This window comes from Aquila chrysaetos, chromosome 3 (assembly GCF_900496995.4).
Source record: "Aquila chrysaetos chrysaetos chromosome 3, bAquChr1.4, whole genome shotgun sequence".
In the NCBI taxonomy this organism is placed as follows: domain Eukaryota; kingdom Metazoa; phylum Chordata; class Aves; order Accipitriformes; family Accipitridae; genus Aquila; species Aquila chrysaetos.
In genome coordinates, this window is record NC_044006.1 from 78,307,369 (window position 1) to 78,329,343 (window position 21,975).

At 38.3% G+C, this 21,975-nt stretch overlaps 1 protein-coding gene across 1 annotated transcript in view; it reads right to left on the reverse strand.

Moving 5' to 3' along the window:
• The window catches only part of SMARCC1 (SWI/SNF related, matrix associated, actin dependent regulator of chromatin subfamily c member 1), a 90,717-nt gene that overhangs the window by 59,339 nt on the left and 9,403 nt on the right, over positions 1–21,975 (reverse strand). Inside the window, 9 exon segments of the mRNA XM_030008095.1 lie at positions 422–546; positions 1,779–1,897; positions 2,610–2,735; positions 4,658–4,733; positions 6,440–6,509; positions 8,731–8,800; positions 11,845–11,937; positions 13,121–13,202; positions 16,929–17,014. Of these exon segments, the coding sequence (XP_029863955.1) occupies positions 422–546; positions 1,779–1,897; positions 2,610–2,735; positions 4,658–4,733; positions 6,440–6,509; positions 8,731–8,800; positions 11,845–11,937; positions 13,121–13,202; positions 16,929–17,014 (847 nt within the window).

Here is a 21,975-nt window from a genome sequence, read left to right on the forward strand (position 1 = left end):
TGCATAGATCATTGCTTTTCTGAAAAGGATTAAGAACTGAATACATTTGGCATGTTGCTAGAGTTTCCACTCATTTAATGTGCTTATCTTGGTTACTGGGCATACAATTATTTTCCTCCAGAAAACTCCATCCCCCCAAAACATGAACTCTGTATAATGGGTGAGAGCAATCCTAAAATAGGTGAAACTAAACATTTAAGTGGATTTTCATAAATGTATTTCAAAAAGCCAAAATAAGGTGAATCTGCTGCCCTTCTCAGCTGTCACATTCAAATCCTTGACTAGATAAATTTAGATGGGCACAGACCACCTGGCCCCACAGCCCCAAAGTATTTCAAAGATTTGACAAAATACATGTGTATTTTTCAGTGCAGTTTAAGCAGTTTTAACATTCAAAGAATCCAATGTATGCATTTTTTACCATTTTTGGGAAGTACCACTTCTTCTATATTAGGTACTGGTGTGGGATCCTCCATGTCCTTTGTAAGATCTTCTTGCTCATCTTCTTCTTTCTGCCCTCTCCTTTTCCCATATAAGGCTGTTTGTCTAAAACAGATCATACACAAATTCTCTGCCAGCTGCAACTGTCAGATGTTCTCATCTTGACGTTATTCTTCAGATATCCGGATTAAAGGACTAGGTTAAAACACTTATAAAAACATGAATGCTGTAGGAAGTGGTGCTGGTGGAGTTACAAAAAATATTCTCTGTGTATTACTAAACAAAGTTTCAAAAAAAATGGTATTTTCCACTGTTTCAAGACTGGAGACCACCACTGTATATAAATCTTGATTCCAAAACTGTCTCCAGCATGCTGGCAGCACTTGCATACTAGCGAGATTCAAGGGAGAAGCAATTCACTTACATTTGTCCTTTAAAGTTGCAATAAGGGCATCTGCTGCACGGAACAGAAGAGGCAACAGACCATTTCAAGGCATGCTGCCTTATTTAAGGAAAAAGGCTGGCTTGTACCGTCGATTCTGTGTACCGAGGAAGCCATTTTGGGAACAAGGCAGAATCACTCACCGCTCTCTTTACACAATCTAACTCAGGCTTTACATTTGGAACAAAAAAGTAATTCAGATCAACTATTTCTTTCTCACCTCAGATGATAAATTTCCAGTTTTGTCTTCTTAGAGCCCAACAGGTCTAATAAACAAGACCTGAATTTTTTGTTCAAAAGCGCTCACCTCCATATCCACACATATCCCAATAAAAGCTTATTTATGGGAGTTTATAATATTGCCTTTTGTTTGTTTGCTTGGTTTAAGAGATCAAACTAGCATTGGAAAAAATGCTACTCTGTAGGCCACAAATGCTACTCCGTTAAAGTTGCATTTGAGAAGTGGACTTTAAAATACCTGGCTATTATACCTACATAAAAAAACCTCCTTCATTAAATGCAGTAATTTATGGGGCTATACTTCAAAAAGTGTACAGGTACTACATGATTGCACTAACAGAACGAGTTTTGAGTTATTTTAGAAGCAGCTGAGTAACTTTTCATTTGAGAAATTCTACTCTTGATGCAGCAATGAATCCTGTCACTGACACAAATAACATGCCAACTTGCACTAGATGCTCCTCCAACCTGCAGGCAATACATTTCTACAGAGTAAAGAAATTACATACACTGCACAAGCAAAATCACTCAAGTCTATTGTAGAAATAGTTATTCTACTGTAATCTAAGGTGAGACAAATGAAAGGTGACAGAGATCTCCCCATAAGCATTTCTTCAAGAAAATTTGCCTCAAATTCCAGGACTCAGACACTCACCCTTTCTTCCCTGTCTTTTTTCTCGACTCCACAGGAGTGGGGGGTGGAGAAGGAGAATGCTTTCTCTTCCTTGTACTTGCTGCTGCTTTCCTGTCTCTCCTCTCTGGACTACGTACAGGCTGTTAGAGAAGCAAAGTAGTTAGCTCATCTCAAACACTAGTTACTGAAACGCTGTAGGCTACACTCTTCCGTAATACATCCTACAACAGAGAAGCTAAAAGCAGTAATACCACAACATACACCACATTCAGCTCCAGAATACTTCCATTTGTCAAGGTGAAAACCCCTAAATTTTCTACAGCCATCCCCCAGATGCTGCAATGGCTATGTACTTAAGATACATAGATTCAGAGCAAGATTCAGAAGGTAATGTGCGACTTGGGTCAATATACTCTATCCAACAGGAGAGATTTCCTAGTGAGCAGCCTGGCCTCAAGGTTAAATGAACATGTTTTTAGAGTCCTAACTTCCTGCATTGGGAGGGATACAAAAATTAGTTTCAACAAGTACAGAGAATTTGGAAATCAAATATTAACTGATGCTGTTTAACACACCCCTGGCTTCATTTATGCGAAAGCACAGAGTGGGTCCTATCTCCTACCATCCTCAGAAAGGGGGCGAAAAAAAAATAAAAATCAATGTGCACACTGACACTTTTGGATAAAGGATATATGCCAGAAGAAAGTTAAAACTAGACTGTGTTATCATAGGCACCTCAAACTGTTCAACTAGCTTAATTTTAGCAACTTTGAGTCCCAAAAATGTGACTTATGCTGAGATAAAGAATATTGATGTATCAAGAGGTCACCCATTAAGCAGAGAACCACCTACCTCTTCATTTTTCATGGAGATTCTCTGTCGAAAACTCACTGATTTCCTGTTCTCATCTACCTCATAATCCTCTTCATTCATCCATTCATTGAATATATCTGTGTCCAAAATCCACTTGGCATGAACCTAAAGAACAGAACGACATGCTGATGTTTTTTGAAAAAATAACTCTGTGACAGACCTCATAGAATGAAGTACTTGCGGCTTTGTTATCAGAGTCTGAATGTCCAAATTCCTTGTAATGGTTTTACAACATAATAGATGACAGCTTCATGAGGCAATACAATAAAGGATAAACATGCGCGTAAGTCTACTGAATGCCATGTCTGTTCCTCCATCATTTTTAAGCCTTCTGAAGTGTGAGGTCAGTTTTCACAGCTGGGACAACAGCTCGGTATTAAGAGTGTACTTTGGATGCTGAAAATTACCATCAAAATCTTCTAAATACACAGATCACCGTAGCAGATGGGCCACAAAAGACCAAAAAAATGAAGAAGAGTTGGCTGTATCTTGGAAAGATTGACTATCTTGACTTAAAACATCCATCTTCAAATAAAGTTCTAGTTCGCATAGCTGAAAATAAATTCTTGAGCTTTAGGATTATTTATACACAAAAAGCATGTGTTCCAGTTATTTACAGGTAACTACTTGGAATAAGTAGTTTGAACAGATATCAAGTTATTTTCTGACCTCAGCTGCTCTAACTCTGCTGTTCAGATGAACGGCATACACACAGAACAACACTGCATGTTACGTATAAAAGAGTAAGTCCAATAAAAGGACAATAAAGTAGCATTTACTACTGTTTGATTATTACTGTTCTATATCATTCATTTGCAATGAGCTAAATCAGACAGGCAAATAATTTCTGTAGAAAGAAAACTAATTATGTAGAGAACCTAAATAAGGCTGATTTTGGTTTTAGTGCTCATGTGTTCAACAGATTGAGAAGCGCTGACTTTTCGCATTGTTACGACATGATGTAAGAGCAGAGTTCCCATTAAATTGAACCTTTCAATAAAGAAAGGTGAGATATGACCCTCAGGGATTCTTTCAACAGCTACCGGTTTTCTCATTCACTTCCATGTTGGCTCTAACTCTAGGGACAGTTGCATTCATACACTACAATTAATTAGCAGTGCCAAGGATTTTAGTAAAATCAAGAAACTTAAACTCTGCCCTGTACTAAGAGCATACAGAAGCTGGTATCTACAGTGGTACTGAGCTAAGACAAATGAACCCAAGAGCTTCTGTGGCAGTGTGAAACCAGGGGATGGGGGAGCCCACGGCCACACACAATCTGTCAACCAGACCACAGCTCTACTTTGATCCCAATAGCTGAATCCGCTGGAAATCACGTCGCCATTACAATAACTCAAAGAGAAAAGACAAGATTTCAGTGGTACCGCAAATGTCAAAAATTCAGATTTGTTCTCCTAAAGCAGCTTCTTAACTTCCATATTATCTAACTCCTAATATTTTTTGGCCATTTCTGTATTATAGAAGATGATGAACTTTCTGCACACAAAATATGTTTTAAGCCCTGTAATACACGTGTGGTAATCTCAGGTTTGTAACCTGACAGTTCTTTTCTCTAACAATATTCTTCAAAAAACATCACGAGGATATCGTATTTTTCCCCACTTCCTCTCCTTAAACACTGTACAATGCTATTATGCCTTCTAATGAGTTGTCAGGTTCCATCCGAGAGATGGCTGCACTTCAGCAGTAAGGGAAGGACTTACCTTTAAAAGAAAGCACCTCAAGTCAGGCCGAAATAAATATGGTAATTTTGGCGCTATCAGAGATGCATAAGCCTGTCCTTTTCACTCACAAATTAAAGTACTTTTTCAACAGCATTCCTCCCCAGACCAAAGCAATGTTTTAGACATTTTCATTACAGCTCTAGAAATATCACTCTGCTTTTCCATATATATGGAAATACAGCCATTGTTACTCAGCTGCGCATTAAAATATCTATCTAGTAGCACCTGAGCATGAGCTATACCAATACAGTAACTTTGGGAAACTGTTTAAGAGGGACTTACCTTCCATGGCTTTTCAGGAATTGGAGGATCCTCAATTTCAGCATCTATTTCATTGGCATGAACCCAAGTGTCATAGCTAATGAGAGGAGTCAAGAGAAAACAAAATTGGTCCCCTGGGCTGTTCATCCAGAAATATCACCAGCAGGAATTTTATTCAGCAATTTTGACATGTGCAAATCGTATCGCTGGGGTAGAATAGTAAAGTTTTTTCCACACAGTGAAATGTTAAAGCAATAATCACTGGTTTCTACTATAGAAATAGGACACACTGAAAAGGGAGGGGTCCAAGGCATTTAATGCACATTTTTAACTTTCTGAATTTAAAAGCCAGCTCAGTGAAGCCAGCTTCAGCTTAAAATTGCAAGTCTACTCTCTAGACTCAGGGGTATAAATGCAGTTTTTGAGTCACTTGTTCAAACCCTGGCATTAAGTTAATTAACTTGTATCTGTTCTTATGAGTTTAAAGCAAGAGATACTGGATTCCTAGAAGAAAGGAGTATGCATCCTCTCCTTCAATCCCTACTGCTGTAGAATCCATTTATTACTTACACTCACTTTTACATATGCTATTCCCTCAACAGCCTATTTATAAATGCTAAGAAACTGCACTCAGTAACAGCAAAAGCCAAAATACTTTGTAATCAACACCAGGCATGTACTGAGCAGCTAGAATAAGTCATATGCAAGAAAAGATGTGTATATAGTATTCCTCATGTTTATACTGATATTTATAAATACATATACACACAGAGTCAACTGATACGCTATAAATATAAAAATATTTAAAGGTTCTTCATGTATACGAAGAAAGACACTTAAGTGTGATTGTTCTTTGCTCTCTTCCACTGAAATACGCATATGGTTCCTGAAAATTCTGTGCATGCACAGCAGAGCAGATTTTAGTACCCTGAAAAAGTTATTTAAATAGAAGTCAATGCTGGGTTATCAATCTTTTGAGTCTTCCAAAACCTGGACTCAGAAACCAGTTATTACAAATACATTTACATTACCAACAGTACATACGCTATCTTTTAGCGCCTTCTAACAACATAGGTCAGCTTTCTCAAATATATGCTTTCAACAGTCACTTGCACTTGATTGAAGGCAATCCATGGAGTGAAATCTCTTTGTTGAAGAAAGTTGAACTAGGTGACTCGAAGTTCTCCCTTTTGGCTTTAAAGTCTTACTAACTTTATGGAAAGGCCCACTCTGCTCTTTGAAAGCCTGGTTCAATTTGCAACCTTACTAGTGACTCTGCAGAAAAACAAACTCTCCTTTTCTAATCTCGCCCACCTGCCAGTATCATAGATAGGTATGCATATTTCGGTTTTAAATCACTGATAAGTCTTTTCAAGCTTTGGACATTGAGATAAATGGTAGCAATACTAAATTATTGTGTGGCTACACTCCATAAGACAACCACTGCTTGTCTCGTAATATGAACAGCAATGTACAATCATTCAGAATCAAAACAACAGGAATGCAGTACTGTATATTTGGGTTAGATTTTTAGACGAGCCAGCATGAGATAGGTCTGAGCCTGTCATTCTGCATAACAAGAAAAGAGCATAGTTGTAGGCCACACAGCTGGGACGCTCCCCATGCAGGTTCACTACTGATAACCACAGAGCACTGCTATCAGGAGAGGTAATACTCAGTAAATGAAAGGAGCAGTTTGTTTGAGGACATGGATTTTCCTACTTGCGAGTTTTAATCAAGATTTTTCCTTCAATAAACTTAAGATAGATTTGGGGTCTGCATTCTTCCCCCACCTTTCTTTACCTGTCTGGAAAAAAGCCCCAGTGTACCAGCACCTGCTTGTCTTTTTTCATCACAGGTCTCAGCCATTCATCTGCAAAGGGGAAAGAGATCTAGCATCAGATTCAGATTGTAAAGCACATTAAACACTATTTTGCTTTTCCACAGTAAAGTTACTGCAATCATCTCTGATAAAAGTCTCCTGTAGTGCAATTACAATGGCCTGGCCTGCATTATCTTTGCCATGTCTAAACATGCACGTGCTCTGCCTACATACTACACAGATGTTACATTAGTAAAGTCATTTTAATGCTAAGAATTATTATGTTTCCTTTCCTGGCCACATACATTCATAGCCTAACACACTCCAGATTAAGATCCAAAGAGGCTTGGAACAGTCATCTGTTTCTCAACAGAAGCAAGAGGCATTTCTGGCTGACAGGTGGAAGCACTATCCTCTGCCAGCTCATCTTGTCCCATCTCATCTCCCAAACTCCTTGGCCATTTGGGACTGGAACTCAGAATGGAACAGAGCAAATCCTCCAAGAGGACACTCAGTAAAGACAGCAGAAATAACATGGAGAGACAGACACATGCTCCAGTCTGTCACTTTTTTTTAAAATCTCTGTATAAACAAAAAGACTAAACTTCTCCCAAAATGCTTTCTTGTCAAGCGGTAAGTATTTCCCCTCTGTCTTTGTATATCCTTGTTAGACATCTGAATCTCCTCATTAACTCCTTCTATTGATTTACATTTATTTCAAAAGACCTTCTTCCCAGTACTAAATTCTACTCTCAACAAGTATTTAAAAAAACAATAGAGTTTTGAAGGAAGAATATCAGGGCAAGGGGTGGTGGTGAAACAGATTTTCGCAAAAAAATTCCAGGAGTCTAACAAAACTTGGATTTCAACTTTCTTCTTTCACAGCAGTGCTAGCAAGGACTTCAAGTTAATACAGACTTACTGAGTAACACTAATACTTTGCTGATTTTGCAATAAGGCATAAGCTCAGTCTGACTGCTGTTTTAAAGGGTTTTCTTTCTTTTAAACTGCACATCTGACACAATGTAATAACCTACCCCCTGCAACTCAAATATGAAGAATATAGTCCAGAGCAGCATTAAAAGAGAAATCCTGAGAATCCAAACCTGTATAGTTTTACACTGCTTGAATTTATGGCTGTCTTCTCATCTTAGTATAATCAGGGGTTAAGAGAGCTCTGTCTAGCACATCTGCATGTTCACTGACCACAAGACAGATGGGCCCTACTATGCTCAACCCTCTTCCGAGAGCCTGAAGTGGTTAAACATAAATACAAACCTGTGGCTAGGCATGAGATTACCAGAAGTACAGAACACAGACAAGCACCAGAGGACAAACAATCCATGATTGCTCCTATACAGGAGTGAACACTTCCATCTAGTGGCCACCAGATGCCAGGGCGTATCAGAAAAAGCTTATTTCTGTCAGTGAAACTCAGACGATCCACTAGACATTCAAATGTATTTAAGGTAATAAAATTAGGAGCTTTTTTTTTTGCGATTTGCTGAAGGATACAGCTGTTAAATTGCTTTTGTGGAACCTATGTGCTTCATATAGAGGCAGACTGCATTATAATAAAGCCAACAATCTCCAATTTATCAGGTCTGGTTGTTACAGTATCCACCTTGCCAAACCACCTGCAATGATATTTATCAGCATTCCCAACCTGTCTCCTGGAAAAACAAGAACACTGCAAAAAGTTTTTCAATTCTCATTTACTTTAGCATCTATGCTACCTTTCCTACATCTAGTTGATTCCTAATAATGTTTTACTCAACAATTTGACCCATACTTACATACTGGGGGACACCAAGAAAGCAATGAAAGAAAAAAAATTAATGGAAACTTTAGTTTCAAGCCCCCTACTTTCACTATCCTTACTTTTAAATTTAAATCCAAGTTAATTTGTTTTTTAAGTTCTTCCAGTCCATTAACTTTGCTGCCCTTCAGCCTGCAAGTTATTTGGGACAAACAAAATATCTGCATTCAGCAATAAATAATATCTCAATTTCCAATGCAATCACTGAAGAGTAGTCAGCGTTACACACCTTAATCTAAAAATGTTGCATCAATTAAAAATGTGAATGTTACACCCAATAGTTAGAAGCAAGACACAACGATTTTATTTGGAGTTGTTAATCCTAGAAATACTTTTCCAGTGGCTCTCAGGAGCAGGCTAGGAACATTCTGCATCTGTGCAAAAGCTCCCGTAAGTGCTAACGGAATTTAGTTACAAGACTATTTCCACTTAAAAATTGGAAAGCAACTTTACCATCATCCATTGAGGTAGGACTTGGATAAACATGGTGGGTAGCCTTTGATTTCTCTTCAGTTACTGTTCCCTGTGGGAAAGGTGGAAGAAGAGAAGAAACTGCATGAGAAATCTTCAACACATTACCCCAACCTTCTCGGCTGCTTCTTTGTACCCACATCCCATGCAACCTAGAAGTATTCAAAACTAACTTCAATGCAACAAAGAATACCACCTCTAAGAAGTGTCAATTTTAAGACTGCTGCCAAACTACTTTGTCATCTCTTGCTCTTTTCATCTCAAATCCTTCCTCCTCCTAGTTCCTTCTGCCCCAATTTTCATCATAAATTGTTCCACTATCAGTTCATACCAACCTATTGGTGAATACTCTGTAAGAAAGCATCTGCAACTTTTTTCCACTAAGTACACATTTTGGTCCAAGACAATTTACATAAGATAAAGTCTATGAGAAACTTAACTAGAAATGGCTGCCTTGAGTAGAACATCCTTAGTATTCAAGAAAGGCTGTATGTCAAAAGACAGCATGAACAGCCAGTCTTTCAAAAAAGCCTCCTAAATCATAGAGCAAAGGGAATAGATCAGAAATACACTAACATGATACTATTGCTGTCAAATATTCAAACACAAGAATACTTTTTCTTCTTGCTGGTTTAGGACATCATTTTCTTGACATATGAGAAGGAACAGATGTACTTCTCGCCCTTATGCAGATGCCACAGAGTGGTACATAAAGCAAGTTCTCTACATATGAGTACAGGCCATAATTGTATTCCTACTGGACCTACATTATCATGCAAGAAAATTCTACTACGTAATTAGGTATCTATTAAATAAATACATAACACTGCTTAGTGTGGCCAGTCAAGAAAACCCTGTCCTTGCCTCACATGGAGAACCATAAGGATTCTCCCACACGCTGCAGAAATACCTCCAGTTTCCATATACAAAGAGTCATTTCCAAGGGCAGCAGAAATTCAGAGTCTGAAGACTTCTGAAGAGGAATTATGTTTTGGAACAGTTTGTATGAAAATGTTATTCAAAATTTACATTCCATAAATACTTGACAGATTTATTTAAAGGACTTAAGAGCACATGGGAGAGGTTACAGCCAACAATATGCAAACAACTTAGAAGACAGCATCAAAAAGAGGAAAATTAAAAAAGCATGAAGTTGCATTGCATTATGGTAGCAATATTTGGAGACTACTCTGATATCAGGGGCTGAACGGCAAGAGTTCCCACACCAACAAGAGTTCATAGAACAGGGTAAAGGGAAAGAAGGTGCTCTGAGCAACAGCAAAAAAGAAAGCTGGAAAGTAAGAATAATTTCAAAGCATTCGAAGGGGAAGGAAAGAGCCCTGGCTTGAATGAAGAACCTGCAAACTGTTTAAGGAACAATAAAGGAAATTCTCCCTTCATTCCCCATGAGCTAAAGACGCTTCTCCAGCTATCTAATCTGAGCTTTGTGAATCAGATCAGTAAGATTTATCTATCTCCTATGGAGCTTTAAAAAAACAAATACACAATAGATGAACAGGAAGTCTCTCTTAAATGCTATCTTAACTGAAAACAAACAGATGGATAACTTTACATTAAAACAGCTTTCTGAAAGATGTAAGCAGATTGGAAGGCTTATTCCCTGCCTCTGCTAAACTGAATGTGACTGGAAGCTAAGGACATAACAAGATGGAAGAGTTCTCTACTGACAAAACACTTTTCTCGAAGCAGATAGATATAAATGCTAAATCTCACTCATTACCTGCTTTCAAGTTCCTAAATTATTACTCTGGCTCTTCTCAAAAGAATTCTCAACATTTATAAAGAAAAACAGAAGCGTGACTACCAGAAACAGTAACAGCACCTTCATCAGCAGAGAGAACAAACATCTTACTGACACCTCTTTTTATAAGCCCAGAGATCATACTAGCACTGTGCTGGGACAAGAGATATGCAACTCTTCTGCACAGGCTGCAGTCAGAAGTTGGAAACACCAGAGAGGAGGGAGCTACAGGTACTAGGGATGGGGTAGAGGAAAGATGACAACACAGGGTTAAAAAAAACAACCAAAAACCCACACAGGTAGCAACACAAATACAAGATGAGAATTCAGAGGCAGGGCAAAGGAAGACAGCCCAAAAAACAGAATTAGGGACAATCTCTGTTTTCAGTTCTTCACATCCCTTTAGAGACAAAGTGGCCTGCTTTACAAGTCCCTTAAATCATTCATGGATCTAGCATGCTTCGAGTTCACTATAGAATTCCTTTATGAAAGGAAAATTGAATCATTAACTCCAATTTAAGCAATAGCAAGCATCCTGAATCAGCTGAACAATTAAGAGTAAGTTGTGAAAAATTACACAACTGAAGTTGCAACAATGGTTCATAACAACAACACACGAAATGCATTTAATCCGGAAAAGAAACGGTTTACTTTGGCTATAGCCATGAACTATCATAACACAAAAGGCTATCAGACCATCTAGAGTTCACATTCCAGGATATTTCTCCCAAGACAACTGAAAAGACTGTTTACATTTTTAAGAGATGAAGCTATCAATCTTATTCAGTTCACCATTTAATATATTAAATTGCAATGGCAAGATGCTGACTCTGTTGGAAATACGCTGACTACCTAACAAGCAAGAGACCATTGTTGCTTGCGTTCTGTTCAGCACAAGCAAGAAAAAAAGCAAGTAAAATAAAGCAAAAAAAGGCAGCGATCATTTTACAATTAAAGCTGGCTTATGCTGTCCCCATGTACCTAGAACACCTATATTACACCCTACCTTCTTTGGTCTCAGATTTGGACAAACAGTGAGCTTCTGCTTTATATAAGTAGGTATTCAACACTAAATCAGCTAGGGCCTGCAGCCAACTCATTGAGACACTGTAACTACTGTTCACTTCAATAGCAATTTTGGATTTACTTACAAAGTTATGATTCAATCTCCATGTGAGGATAACTACGAATGGCATCTTACAAATGGTAAACTTCTGGTCTTAAGTGACTTGCTGCTGCTGCCTTGTGTTGTCAGACACAATCCAGATGTAACTGGTAAGTCAGGCAAATACATTTTATCTTACAATTGACAAAGCATTTGTTTTAACAGTTACCTGGTGACGTTTGACAATATCCTTCAATTTATTAGCCAACTTCAATTCTATATCTGGAATGAGGTAGATGGTCGGTCTGCTCAGACAATTGTTCTAGTGGAAAGAATAGGAAGTGAAATAAGAAATTAGTAGGCCACCTGTGACATAAAACAAAAAAATTCTATTAAGATCACCAATGCTTGAAAAAGCTCAAGAAGAACATGTATCAGCTTGTGACACGGCACACTAACTCTAGCTCCAGAAACCCCTATGACAGCAACATTTCCTTTGCACACCTCCCCACCAAAGTCTTATCCTGGGTTTCTTTCTGGTCACTGCAGATCTGCTGTTAGCTCTGTTGGAGACATTATCACAGATAAAGGGAATGTGACCCAACCCAGATGTTCTCACGTTCCTGCTTTCACAACAGCATCTTTAATGGAAACAACAGCTTTGATTTCAAAAAAATTTTTACAGGCTCTGGAAGACTTTACTTGAAAGGGAATTTAAGTCCCCTGCGTGTCAACTTCCAAATCTGAATCTGTCTTGTTGCACCGACATGCAGATTCATTCATTTCTACAATATTGACAGGTATACATTCATTTAATTTTGAATTTTAACATGTAATCTATTATGTACTGAACCCACCATACAATGGCAATAGTTTTTTAGTATTGTTCCTTTTTGCCATCCTTCCTCCTATTTCCATTTTTGACAACTACCTGAAACTTATATCTTGACTCTATTATACACTGAGCTTGGTTTCAGAGTTTGGAAAAAAAATATTCTGTTATTCACACACACCAGTTAAAAAAATTTAACTTCAAATTAGATTCCATACAGCTATTATCTGCTCTCTTCTGGTAGTAACTTGTTTGATAAAGCAAGCAAAAGAGTCTAAAATGTACCCTAACCCTGAAAAAAGACAACTTGCATTAAGCTGGGAATCTCAAGAAAGTCAGCAACTGAATGGCTGTGTACAGAACTAGTTACTCAATCCTAAGGGTGCTACTTTCACAGGAAGACAGAGACACACAGGATGCTTTCTCCTACCTCACAAACAGCTGTTTCTCACCCTACGCATATCCGCAGAATATCAGTGAAAACATTCTGATGTTTTCAAGTGATAACACGGAATTGTGACTAAAACGGGTAGGAGAGGGAGGGAAGGGTATAATATTCCTACAGAAGTCCAGGAGGAAACTCTTCAGTGGGTGACAACTGAGGTACACAAAGAACAAGTGAATCCCTTCCCCTGAACATGCGAACACATAGTTTTGTGTACGAGTTTCTTGCCTGCACTAGTGTTTTCTCAATGTTCATGAACATCTCCACATTTCGATCCATTCGGGATGGATTCTGCAGGTCAAACCTCCGCCTGTTAAGGAAAATTATTCAAAAATATTAAATTCAACTCTCCCACATTCAGCAGTCAAGAATCTTTCACGTTCCATATAAAAAACAGTGTATCATGGTAGCTACATAAGAACACTTAAAGCACAATCACAAATATTTTTTCTTCACTTGGCAGCCCTCACAAGCAAGAAAAATCACGATGAACCAAATCAACAAAATGCAACCAATTTGTGAAATGTTTAGGAAAAATGAAGGTTGACATTGTCCAACAAAACCCTGTAGCAGGGTTGTGCATTCCACTACAGTCACAAAGGATAATTAAACAGAAACATAATCAAATGCTTACGATGATTTCAACAACTTGATGAGAAAATTCATGAACAAGCTTTCATGTTTCTCTTACTTCTAGCTGCGCCCATCCACCAGTCCCAGATTCTAATCCAGGAAAAACACAACAATTTCGCCTGCCTGAGACTTTCTAAACTACTTACCTATTTGAAAAGAGCCCCCCCACCCCCACCCTCCCCAACATACGGGTAGCTAATAATCCACGTAAGCATTTTATGATCGTCTTTATTGAACTGTGGTACTTTTAAAGTTTTCTATTTCATTGACAAAGTAATAAAAATTCTTGAAATAACAATGCAGATTTAAGTGTCTATCAGAAATGGGGGGGATAACACAAAATCTGAGACTTCCTGCTGGGAAGAACCACAAGAGCCCCCCCAAAGGCATTCTGCCACATCCACCTGAACTGCACACGTATTCAGAAGTCATGGATGAATCAACTCAAATGAACAATTTGAATGGCGACCCCCAAGAACCTGAGAGGTGGGACAATAACAGCACTAACGCCAGTCCCTCACTAAGTTCAGCACCCGCCGGTATCTGCACTGGCACTATCATGCAGGCTCATCACCACCAGCCAGGGTAAGCAGTGCTGTAGGAGCGTCTCAAACAGATTTGGGCCTGATCCTTAAGAATTTAGCCTTTTCCAAAGCATGATGATATGTTTAGGTAATCAGGTTGTTGACTCTTAGATGTAAAACACTGTCTGGTGCACTTCTGTACCTCCCAAGTTTTGGAAAAAGCTGTTGCTAGAGTCTGAAAACACTCTTAACTGGAGTTGGTGTTCAGGAGTGGTAATACTGGCAAAAGGGATTTCAGCATATAAAATAAAAAGTACCCTGTACACTTAACACAGTGAAAAAGCCATGCACATAATTACCATGCAGTGACTGATATGCTTTAAGTCAACACCCCAACTTAAAATACAAGAATTCATTCCTGTGCCTGTATCTAATGACAGCTTCTTTTAAACACATGCTTGTTTCCAGTAACACATCAAATCAATTTTTAAACTTTATAAATACACAATGAAGGTAAACCAAAGCAAGGGTGATTTTTAGTCACAAAACCCATTACCACACAAGGATGGCATCACATCAATATTACACTACTAAATTAAACAAGGACACTTCAGCTGAGACCACCATGTTTTTCTTCACTTGAAGCTCTCTAGCATTTTTCAGAAAGAAGTTGCCCATACAGGTGGTACTCCATAAATATGCTGTAGTTTTCGGCAGCACTAGAAATATTCTCTCTTAGTGAATGATGGCTTTTATCCTAAAGCAGTAGTACAGACTCCTCCCTTCACACTAAAGACATGGCAAACAAGTTAAAGATAATATTCTGGCATATTTACTAGAATTGTCCTTCAATTTTAAAAGAAATTTATGACCTTTTTAAATAGTGTTGTGCATGTTGAAAAGTTTATGCTGACTTCTAGAAGTACAGCCAGTAATCAGTAAGTCTGTCAGTTCACTGCACAACACAATTTAGTAAAGTATACACCTATAATACATAGGATTTGAAGAGCCAAGATCAAGTCAGTTCTCCAGTATTCAGCCACTGACAGCTTCATAGTCTGTATTCAAAACATATATATGCATTAAGAACAAACGTAATAGTTTCAAGGAAGCGAAGGAAGAGAAATGCCAAATAAACACAAACTAACCTAGCCACCTAATAAAGTCTTCAGTACCTATGACACAAAGACACTTAAGGCATTGAAGTTGGACCAAAATTTTTACATTTGGTTGCCTGAAATCTGCATTACGTATTCATTTAATGCTACACAGGTCTCCAAATTCCTGCCTGCTTTTGAAACCCATACTTTAAGAAAAGCACGTCAATATATTAAGAAATAGCACTTTTTTTTAGTTGCCCATTTAGATAAAATAGTAATACTAATTCTTCCTATCCTTAGTTTAACTGATACCCTCTGACAGGTTTTAGCAAACAACTACTTGAATTGCAGTGATAGACAAGGTATGTCCAGCTGCACTGGATAAGTGCACTTTTCAGACATACCTATTATGACGAGGAAAGGTACTTCTCCTATAAGACAGATCATTCACAAACAGGTTAAGCAAGAGCGACAATGCATACCATTAAAAAAAATAAAATCATATTTCAGGCAAAACACCACATATTATTTGGTTGAGTCAGTGAAGGATACATTCCAAGCTCTAAGTCTGATCCTCAGAGTTAAATTCAAGTATTACTTCCCTCTACATCCCACATGCACAAACACAAGACACTACCCACACTAGTTTTGAGGAATCAGCAAGAGAGTGAGAAGAGAAGAGGCAATCACATATCAGAGTTTTGCTGACAAATTTCAATGACTGAAAACTAAATTTGTTTGGAAAAAATTGGAATGTTTAAATATTCATGAAGTAGGAGCCACTTTACTCCTCTATCTTAAGGCAAAGAGATAGCAAGACACACCTTAAAGATACACCACACAGAACACTACAAACATGTATCATATCCTAGGTGTTGGCAATATTGGAGTAGGAAAAAGCCTGACAGCAGCTTACTCATACCAGTTCTCTAATATGCCCACCTCAGATACCCATTTAGCTGATACGAGTATAAACTCCTAAAAACAACCACCATACTAAAACAACTTTATTTTTGCCTTTTAATTTGCTCTTGTGGGTAACAGAAACACAATCAATTCCAGCAATGCTGTTACAGGTCTGCACAACATCAGATCAGAAACTATTTAAATTCATGTACAAGAATAATCTCTGCTTACTTTTCATCCTCAGATTTTTTCCAGTGTTCTCAAATATAGTAATTCATGCTACTGCTGTCTTGGAAAGAGGATTATAACTTAGAAACACAGGTCAAAGCACTACTGGGATGTCACATAAATAGTTTTAATAATACTAGTGTCAATAGCTACATGGGCCATGTTTCTAGCCACTTACACTCCCCATTTATGGAGATTGATAAGCAATGGAAAACTGAGCATTTATTAGTATCCATGCAATGCTTCATGTTTTCCCAACTGTAACTAAACCCTATACTCAATACAGTAACAAAGATTTACACCTTATAGATGGGAAACGGCAATTCTAAGACACTGGTTAATTTGCTCAGTCATACAGCAAGTAAATGGCAAAAAAAAAAAAAAAAGCCTCAAGCTTGTAATTAACTCCTAACCTACAGGCTCAAGACCTTAAGCTTGGACAACTTATCTTTAAATTTAGAAGTGTGGAGGTGTGTCTTTAAAAAGCTACCATCAGCAAAACAGGAAAAAAATTTCCTCTTCCCATCTCCAACTCCCTTGCCTACCCAAATCTCCAGCAAGTATTAAACTTTTAAGTAGTTTGCATAGGCATTTCATGTGCTTAATTTCATGCAAAAGGTGTATAAATCAAAAATAAAAACTTACCAGCCCTGTTCATTCTTATATTTGTAAGCAGCACCAAGAATGTGACATAATGTACCTCCAGCTTTGAAATCCATGAAGCACTTTGCCTAGAACCCAAAAGAAAAGTGAAAACACAGTGACATTGACTTTTATGTAATTATTTTAAATGAACACATACTTGTTAGATGTCTAAAACTCAGCTAACTTATCAAATGCATAGTTTAATTTTCAGATTAATCTCTTTGAGTTTTACGTTCTCCTTTAAGAGTGTTTTGAGAAGATTAAATGCATTTGGTTTACGTAGAATTCTTCATGTTTGCAAGCAGAACGCAATATATCCGAAAGCTCCAAGTCCTTCCTCATGTGAGTAGCTTGCAAAAAATTCCTTGCATAGCTGTAAAACAGAAATCCAAACTACTCTTTGAACATCCATTTCACAGTATATTAAGCCTAAAATCATAGCCGTCAGTTAAGAAGCTCTTCATCTGTATTAAGCAGACCAAAACAGATAATTAGAAATGAACATCTAAAACCAGGGCTTCATATTCTCTACGGCTCCTAAAGCTCTCCATTCACGTCCCTCCTCCACCACAACAAAAAGTTGTTTGGCAAGATCTGAAAAGGTCACCGTGCAGATCTGCCCTAAAATACTAAATCCAACTCATTTTTTCACTATCAATTTTAGCAGAGTTACACATTCGTAAATAGGTACTCTGAATTCAAGAACTGAAATTCAAACAGGAGCATAAGGAGACTGAAAAGCTCTACTGAGTCCCACCAAGTCCCTTCTCTAAAAGGTTACTACAAAAGCAGGACTGTTTCCTACACAGAAAGGTACATTTTTCTGATAAATTTTAGTTTGGAATTATCTTTGCTGTTTTACTAATACATCTGGTCAGGATGTTTGTATGTGATCGGAAAAAGTAAGCTACTGTCAAAGTCATCTCAGAAATAGAAGACAACTGCATAGCTCAGCTGAAGCCAGGTCCAGAGAAAGGCAACACTAGAATCTATTTCAAGCATGATTCACAGAGTATTGACACACAGGGTGTCTGAGGTTCTCAATATAGGATTTGGAATAGGAAGAAGAAAAATATGCAACAGCATTGATGAACTAACCAGTGATAAAGAAAGCAACATATGACATGATAACAGAACAAATAAAAACTCTGTTTCTGTCCACCAGGCCTTCTCTTCACAGTTACAGATTCCTTTCCAATATGACCAATAAACTTTTTTTGTAGTTCAAATCGATTATTTTTTTGAAAAAAAGAATTTTTTTTAGGTTTTTTTTTTAAGTTCTTGTAAGACATAAAAATTCATTTAGAAACACGCACTCAAGTAAGACTGCCCTGGAACACTTCTTTTCTATTGACTGCAGCACCAAACTGCTCTTGGGAACTTTTATATAGTATCAGGAAGACTTAAAAAAAGGTTATTTGGGCAAACAGGTCCATTTCCCAGACAACTTCAGATATATTTAAAGCAAGCTGTTCTAACAATAAACTGAAAAGACAAAATGAGGCAGATCCATCACCCAGCTAAGCTTCCATTAACAGAAGGATATATTCTGCCTTGAAGTCGGTATGCCCTGGCACTAACGAGGGTAATGAGCAAGGACCCACAGAAATGCAGACCCACAGCTCCCAGCCCCGTCAGAAGTGCACAACGGCCGTGTCAAGGGGCACTCTGGAGCTGACCCCTTCTGATGTTGCTCCATTCAGTGTAAGATACCCAACTATTTACTGGAATAGGAAAGAAAACCTATCTTTCCATATGTATGCTAAACATATGGACCAAGATCAGTCTATTTTTGTGTTTCTCAATAAAGAACTTGTACTATTCACAAAACAAAATTTGGGGAGTTGTTGAATGGCTTTCTGCAAGCTGCCTTCTGCTGGAACTAGAGAAAGCACAAAGCTGGAGACACCACACAGCCAACAGCCTTCCTAGTAGTTTTTCTACATTAGGAATGTTTCTGATCTAGCTTCTACCTTACTTTTTAGATCGGAACAGGTCATTTCTTTAAAGTCTGTTTTATGACACCTCAGAAGTATTTGCTAACACAGAATGAACACCAAATTACAGACACTCTTAGCATCGCTGACAAGCATTTTAAATTTGCTCTGCAGCCAGGCAGCTAATATGGTAGCATGGGATCTAAACGAAACATTGCCTTCCTTGGCTCTAGAGCTGCTAATGGAAAGCAAAGCAGTTCTGTGAGATATCAAATACACCAGTGTCCAATAACGACATAAAAAAGATCCTTCGTAAGCATTCAACAAGAACAGAACTGCTCCTGGTCTACCATCTGTTTAGAGCCCTACTGTGCACAGAAAGTAATAAAGAGAGCTCAAAGCTGCCATACGGGTACTTGCCAGTTTACGAGCTGCATGCATTTCAGTACTATTCTTAGCAAACTAAAGTCCTCTATGGATGGAGCAGTCTCTGATCAGAAGCTTGAACTAAACCAAAATGCTTTAGCACACTGAATGATTTTATTGCTGTAAGACTTGGCTCCGAGAATACAAGTGTTGGTTTACAAACAAGCAAGCAAATGCTAGCTGCTCTAAAAAGAAAAATAAATCCCAACATGAAGCCAGAAGACCCATTGTAAGGAATATTTTTGCCGCACTACCATGCAAGTTGCTGTTACTTATCTTCAGCTGTCCTACGCATATATGGTCATCCAGAATTGACCTTTCCCTTTTTGCCGACATGCCGGACGTATCATGCAACTGAATGAATTTGCTGCAGCAAAGCCCGCCTCATCTGCATTTTGGGAAACTGTTGATCCTACTGTTGTACCCAATGTCCCCTACTTCAAGTTCAGGGGCTGCTGCTGCAGCTTCGCCTTCATCAAGCTGCCCCTCAGCAGCCCACATAAAATTTTTCCATGACACCTTTCTGCATTACCGGGGCAATTCTGGAAGGCAGTCCTGCAGCCTGGCACAGGGCTCAGCGATCCAGGAGTCCCTGGCAGCGCAAGCAATTGCAGCAGCTCTGGCAAGTTAGGATTTTACTACCACACACAGGGAGTTCAGCCGATACTTAACCATGAAAAACAGTATACGAATCTCTTTCATAGACATAAGTCACTTCTTTAAAGTGTCAGCAGACTCTAGCAAGACTCTCTCATTAAACTGCGGTCATTGCTACTAGCACAAAAGGAAATTGCTTTTAACAATTAGACAAAACCTGTTTCTCAGAAGAGATGCAGCGGTCAATAAACCAGATTCCCTTCAACAATTTTACCCAAAATCCATCATAACAAGGCAATTAAGATCAACTGGCCTTACAATTTGCCATCTTAATAGTTAGTATCTTAATATAGCCTTTATTTGAAACATGCAAAACTGCCTTTAAGAGAATTAATCAGCTTTTTCTTTTTGAGCATCAGTAAGGTTAGACAATATGCATTTAAATACAATAATGAGAAGACATGCACAGAAGTCAAGCTGTAACAGTCCTTCATTCACTCTAGATCCATTCACAGATCCCGTACTGTACGGCATCCTTGCCAAGAACAGGAGCTTAAGCACAGAATTAACAACCCTCTCTCAAATGCAAAGTCTATTTCATCCACTCAAACCACTAAGTAAAGTGTTTGAACTTTATTTCAACAGATGTAGTCTGCCGTGATTCAGATGCAGTCAAGGTCAGAGAGGTTTACCTTGAATACCGATGGAAGAGACCAGCTTCCCTTTGTCATTTACTGCTCCAGCGTTGCAGAGCAGACACTTCAGAGAATGAGGGTGAGGTACACTGGCTACTACTTGGAAAATAAATAGAAACGCTCTCACATGAATGGGAAGAACCACCTTGGTTTGACATGTTCTCATCAGCAAGTGCTCCTGGTGAGCCACGTCCCTGTGTTTTGCAACAGCTGCTGTTCTCAAGACCAACCATCTCAAATAAACCGCACCGATAAGGGAAACACTGCAGTGTGTATTAATGGAGAACAGCAACGTGCAAGGAATGGACCATTAATGGCAACCTTTAGTGATGGTAGTTGTGAGCAGGAGTCACAAATTGAGGACTTCTGCAGTCATCTGCAGGTACATAGCACTCAAAGTTTTCATGGCTTGGGGTTTTTTTCTTTTACACAAGCATGACCTCCTCCTCTTCAACTTCAGATTCTCCCTTGCCAGGAACATGGTAATATTGAACAGTCACTAAGGTAACTTTAAACTTTCAACCTCTTCTAGCTTCATTCAGTTTCTTTTCAGTGGAAAGTCTGCAATGGCTTTTCAATATATTTTTGGAGCTTAACAATGTCACTTAAGATACCCCTTCACCCCACCTCTCTTCCCAAGTTAGTCACAGACCTAGAGAACTGTAGCATTCTGCATGTCTTCAAAGTGCTACAGTAGAATAACAAAGCCTACCTTGCAGCCTGAACCAGTATCTTGAATTACATGTCTAAAAAAGTGAACGCTAGCTAACCTCATCTTAAGAGTACATATTGCATTTTCTCATAAAAACAATATAAAGAAAGATGTACTGATGAGTTGTCTTCTATCGGAAGTAACTGAAAGCAGAGAGTTCCAACTGCTGAAAACTTAAGCTGAGCAAATTTGATCAGATTAGACCTTCGAAACAGCAAGAATAGTTAAACACAGGAACAATATATTTACAATGCCACTGAAATCTTTATTACCCATTTTTAAGATAAGACAAATTGATTTAAGACTTGAGAGCACTCAAAACGGTTTATCAACTTGTTGAATATGGGTACAGTTTTATGGTCTACATTGCCATATCAAAATAAAGCACCACCATGTTCACCTCTGTCCCTAAAGCTTTTCATCACCACTGAGGTATCAGGTGATCAGAATGGAAGAGATGGTGAGCTACATCTTAATGGCATCCTGTGATGCTTCTGTGTGCATTCCTAAGCACCAAGAGATTCACCCAATAAAACTTAGGTTTGAAAACCCCTCTTCTGAAGAAAACACGCATGAATTCACACTCCGCACAAAAGAAGTTACATAAGCAAAACGTTTGGGGAAAAAAAAATCACCATAAAATAATAAAAGATACTATTCTGTAAGCAGTGGACCAAAGA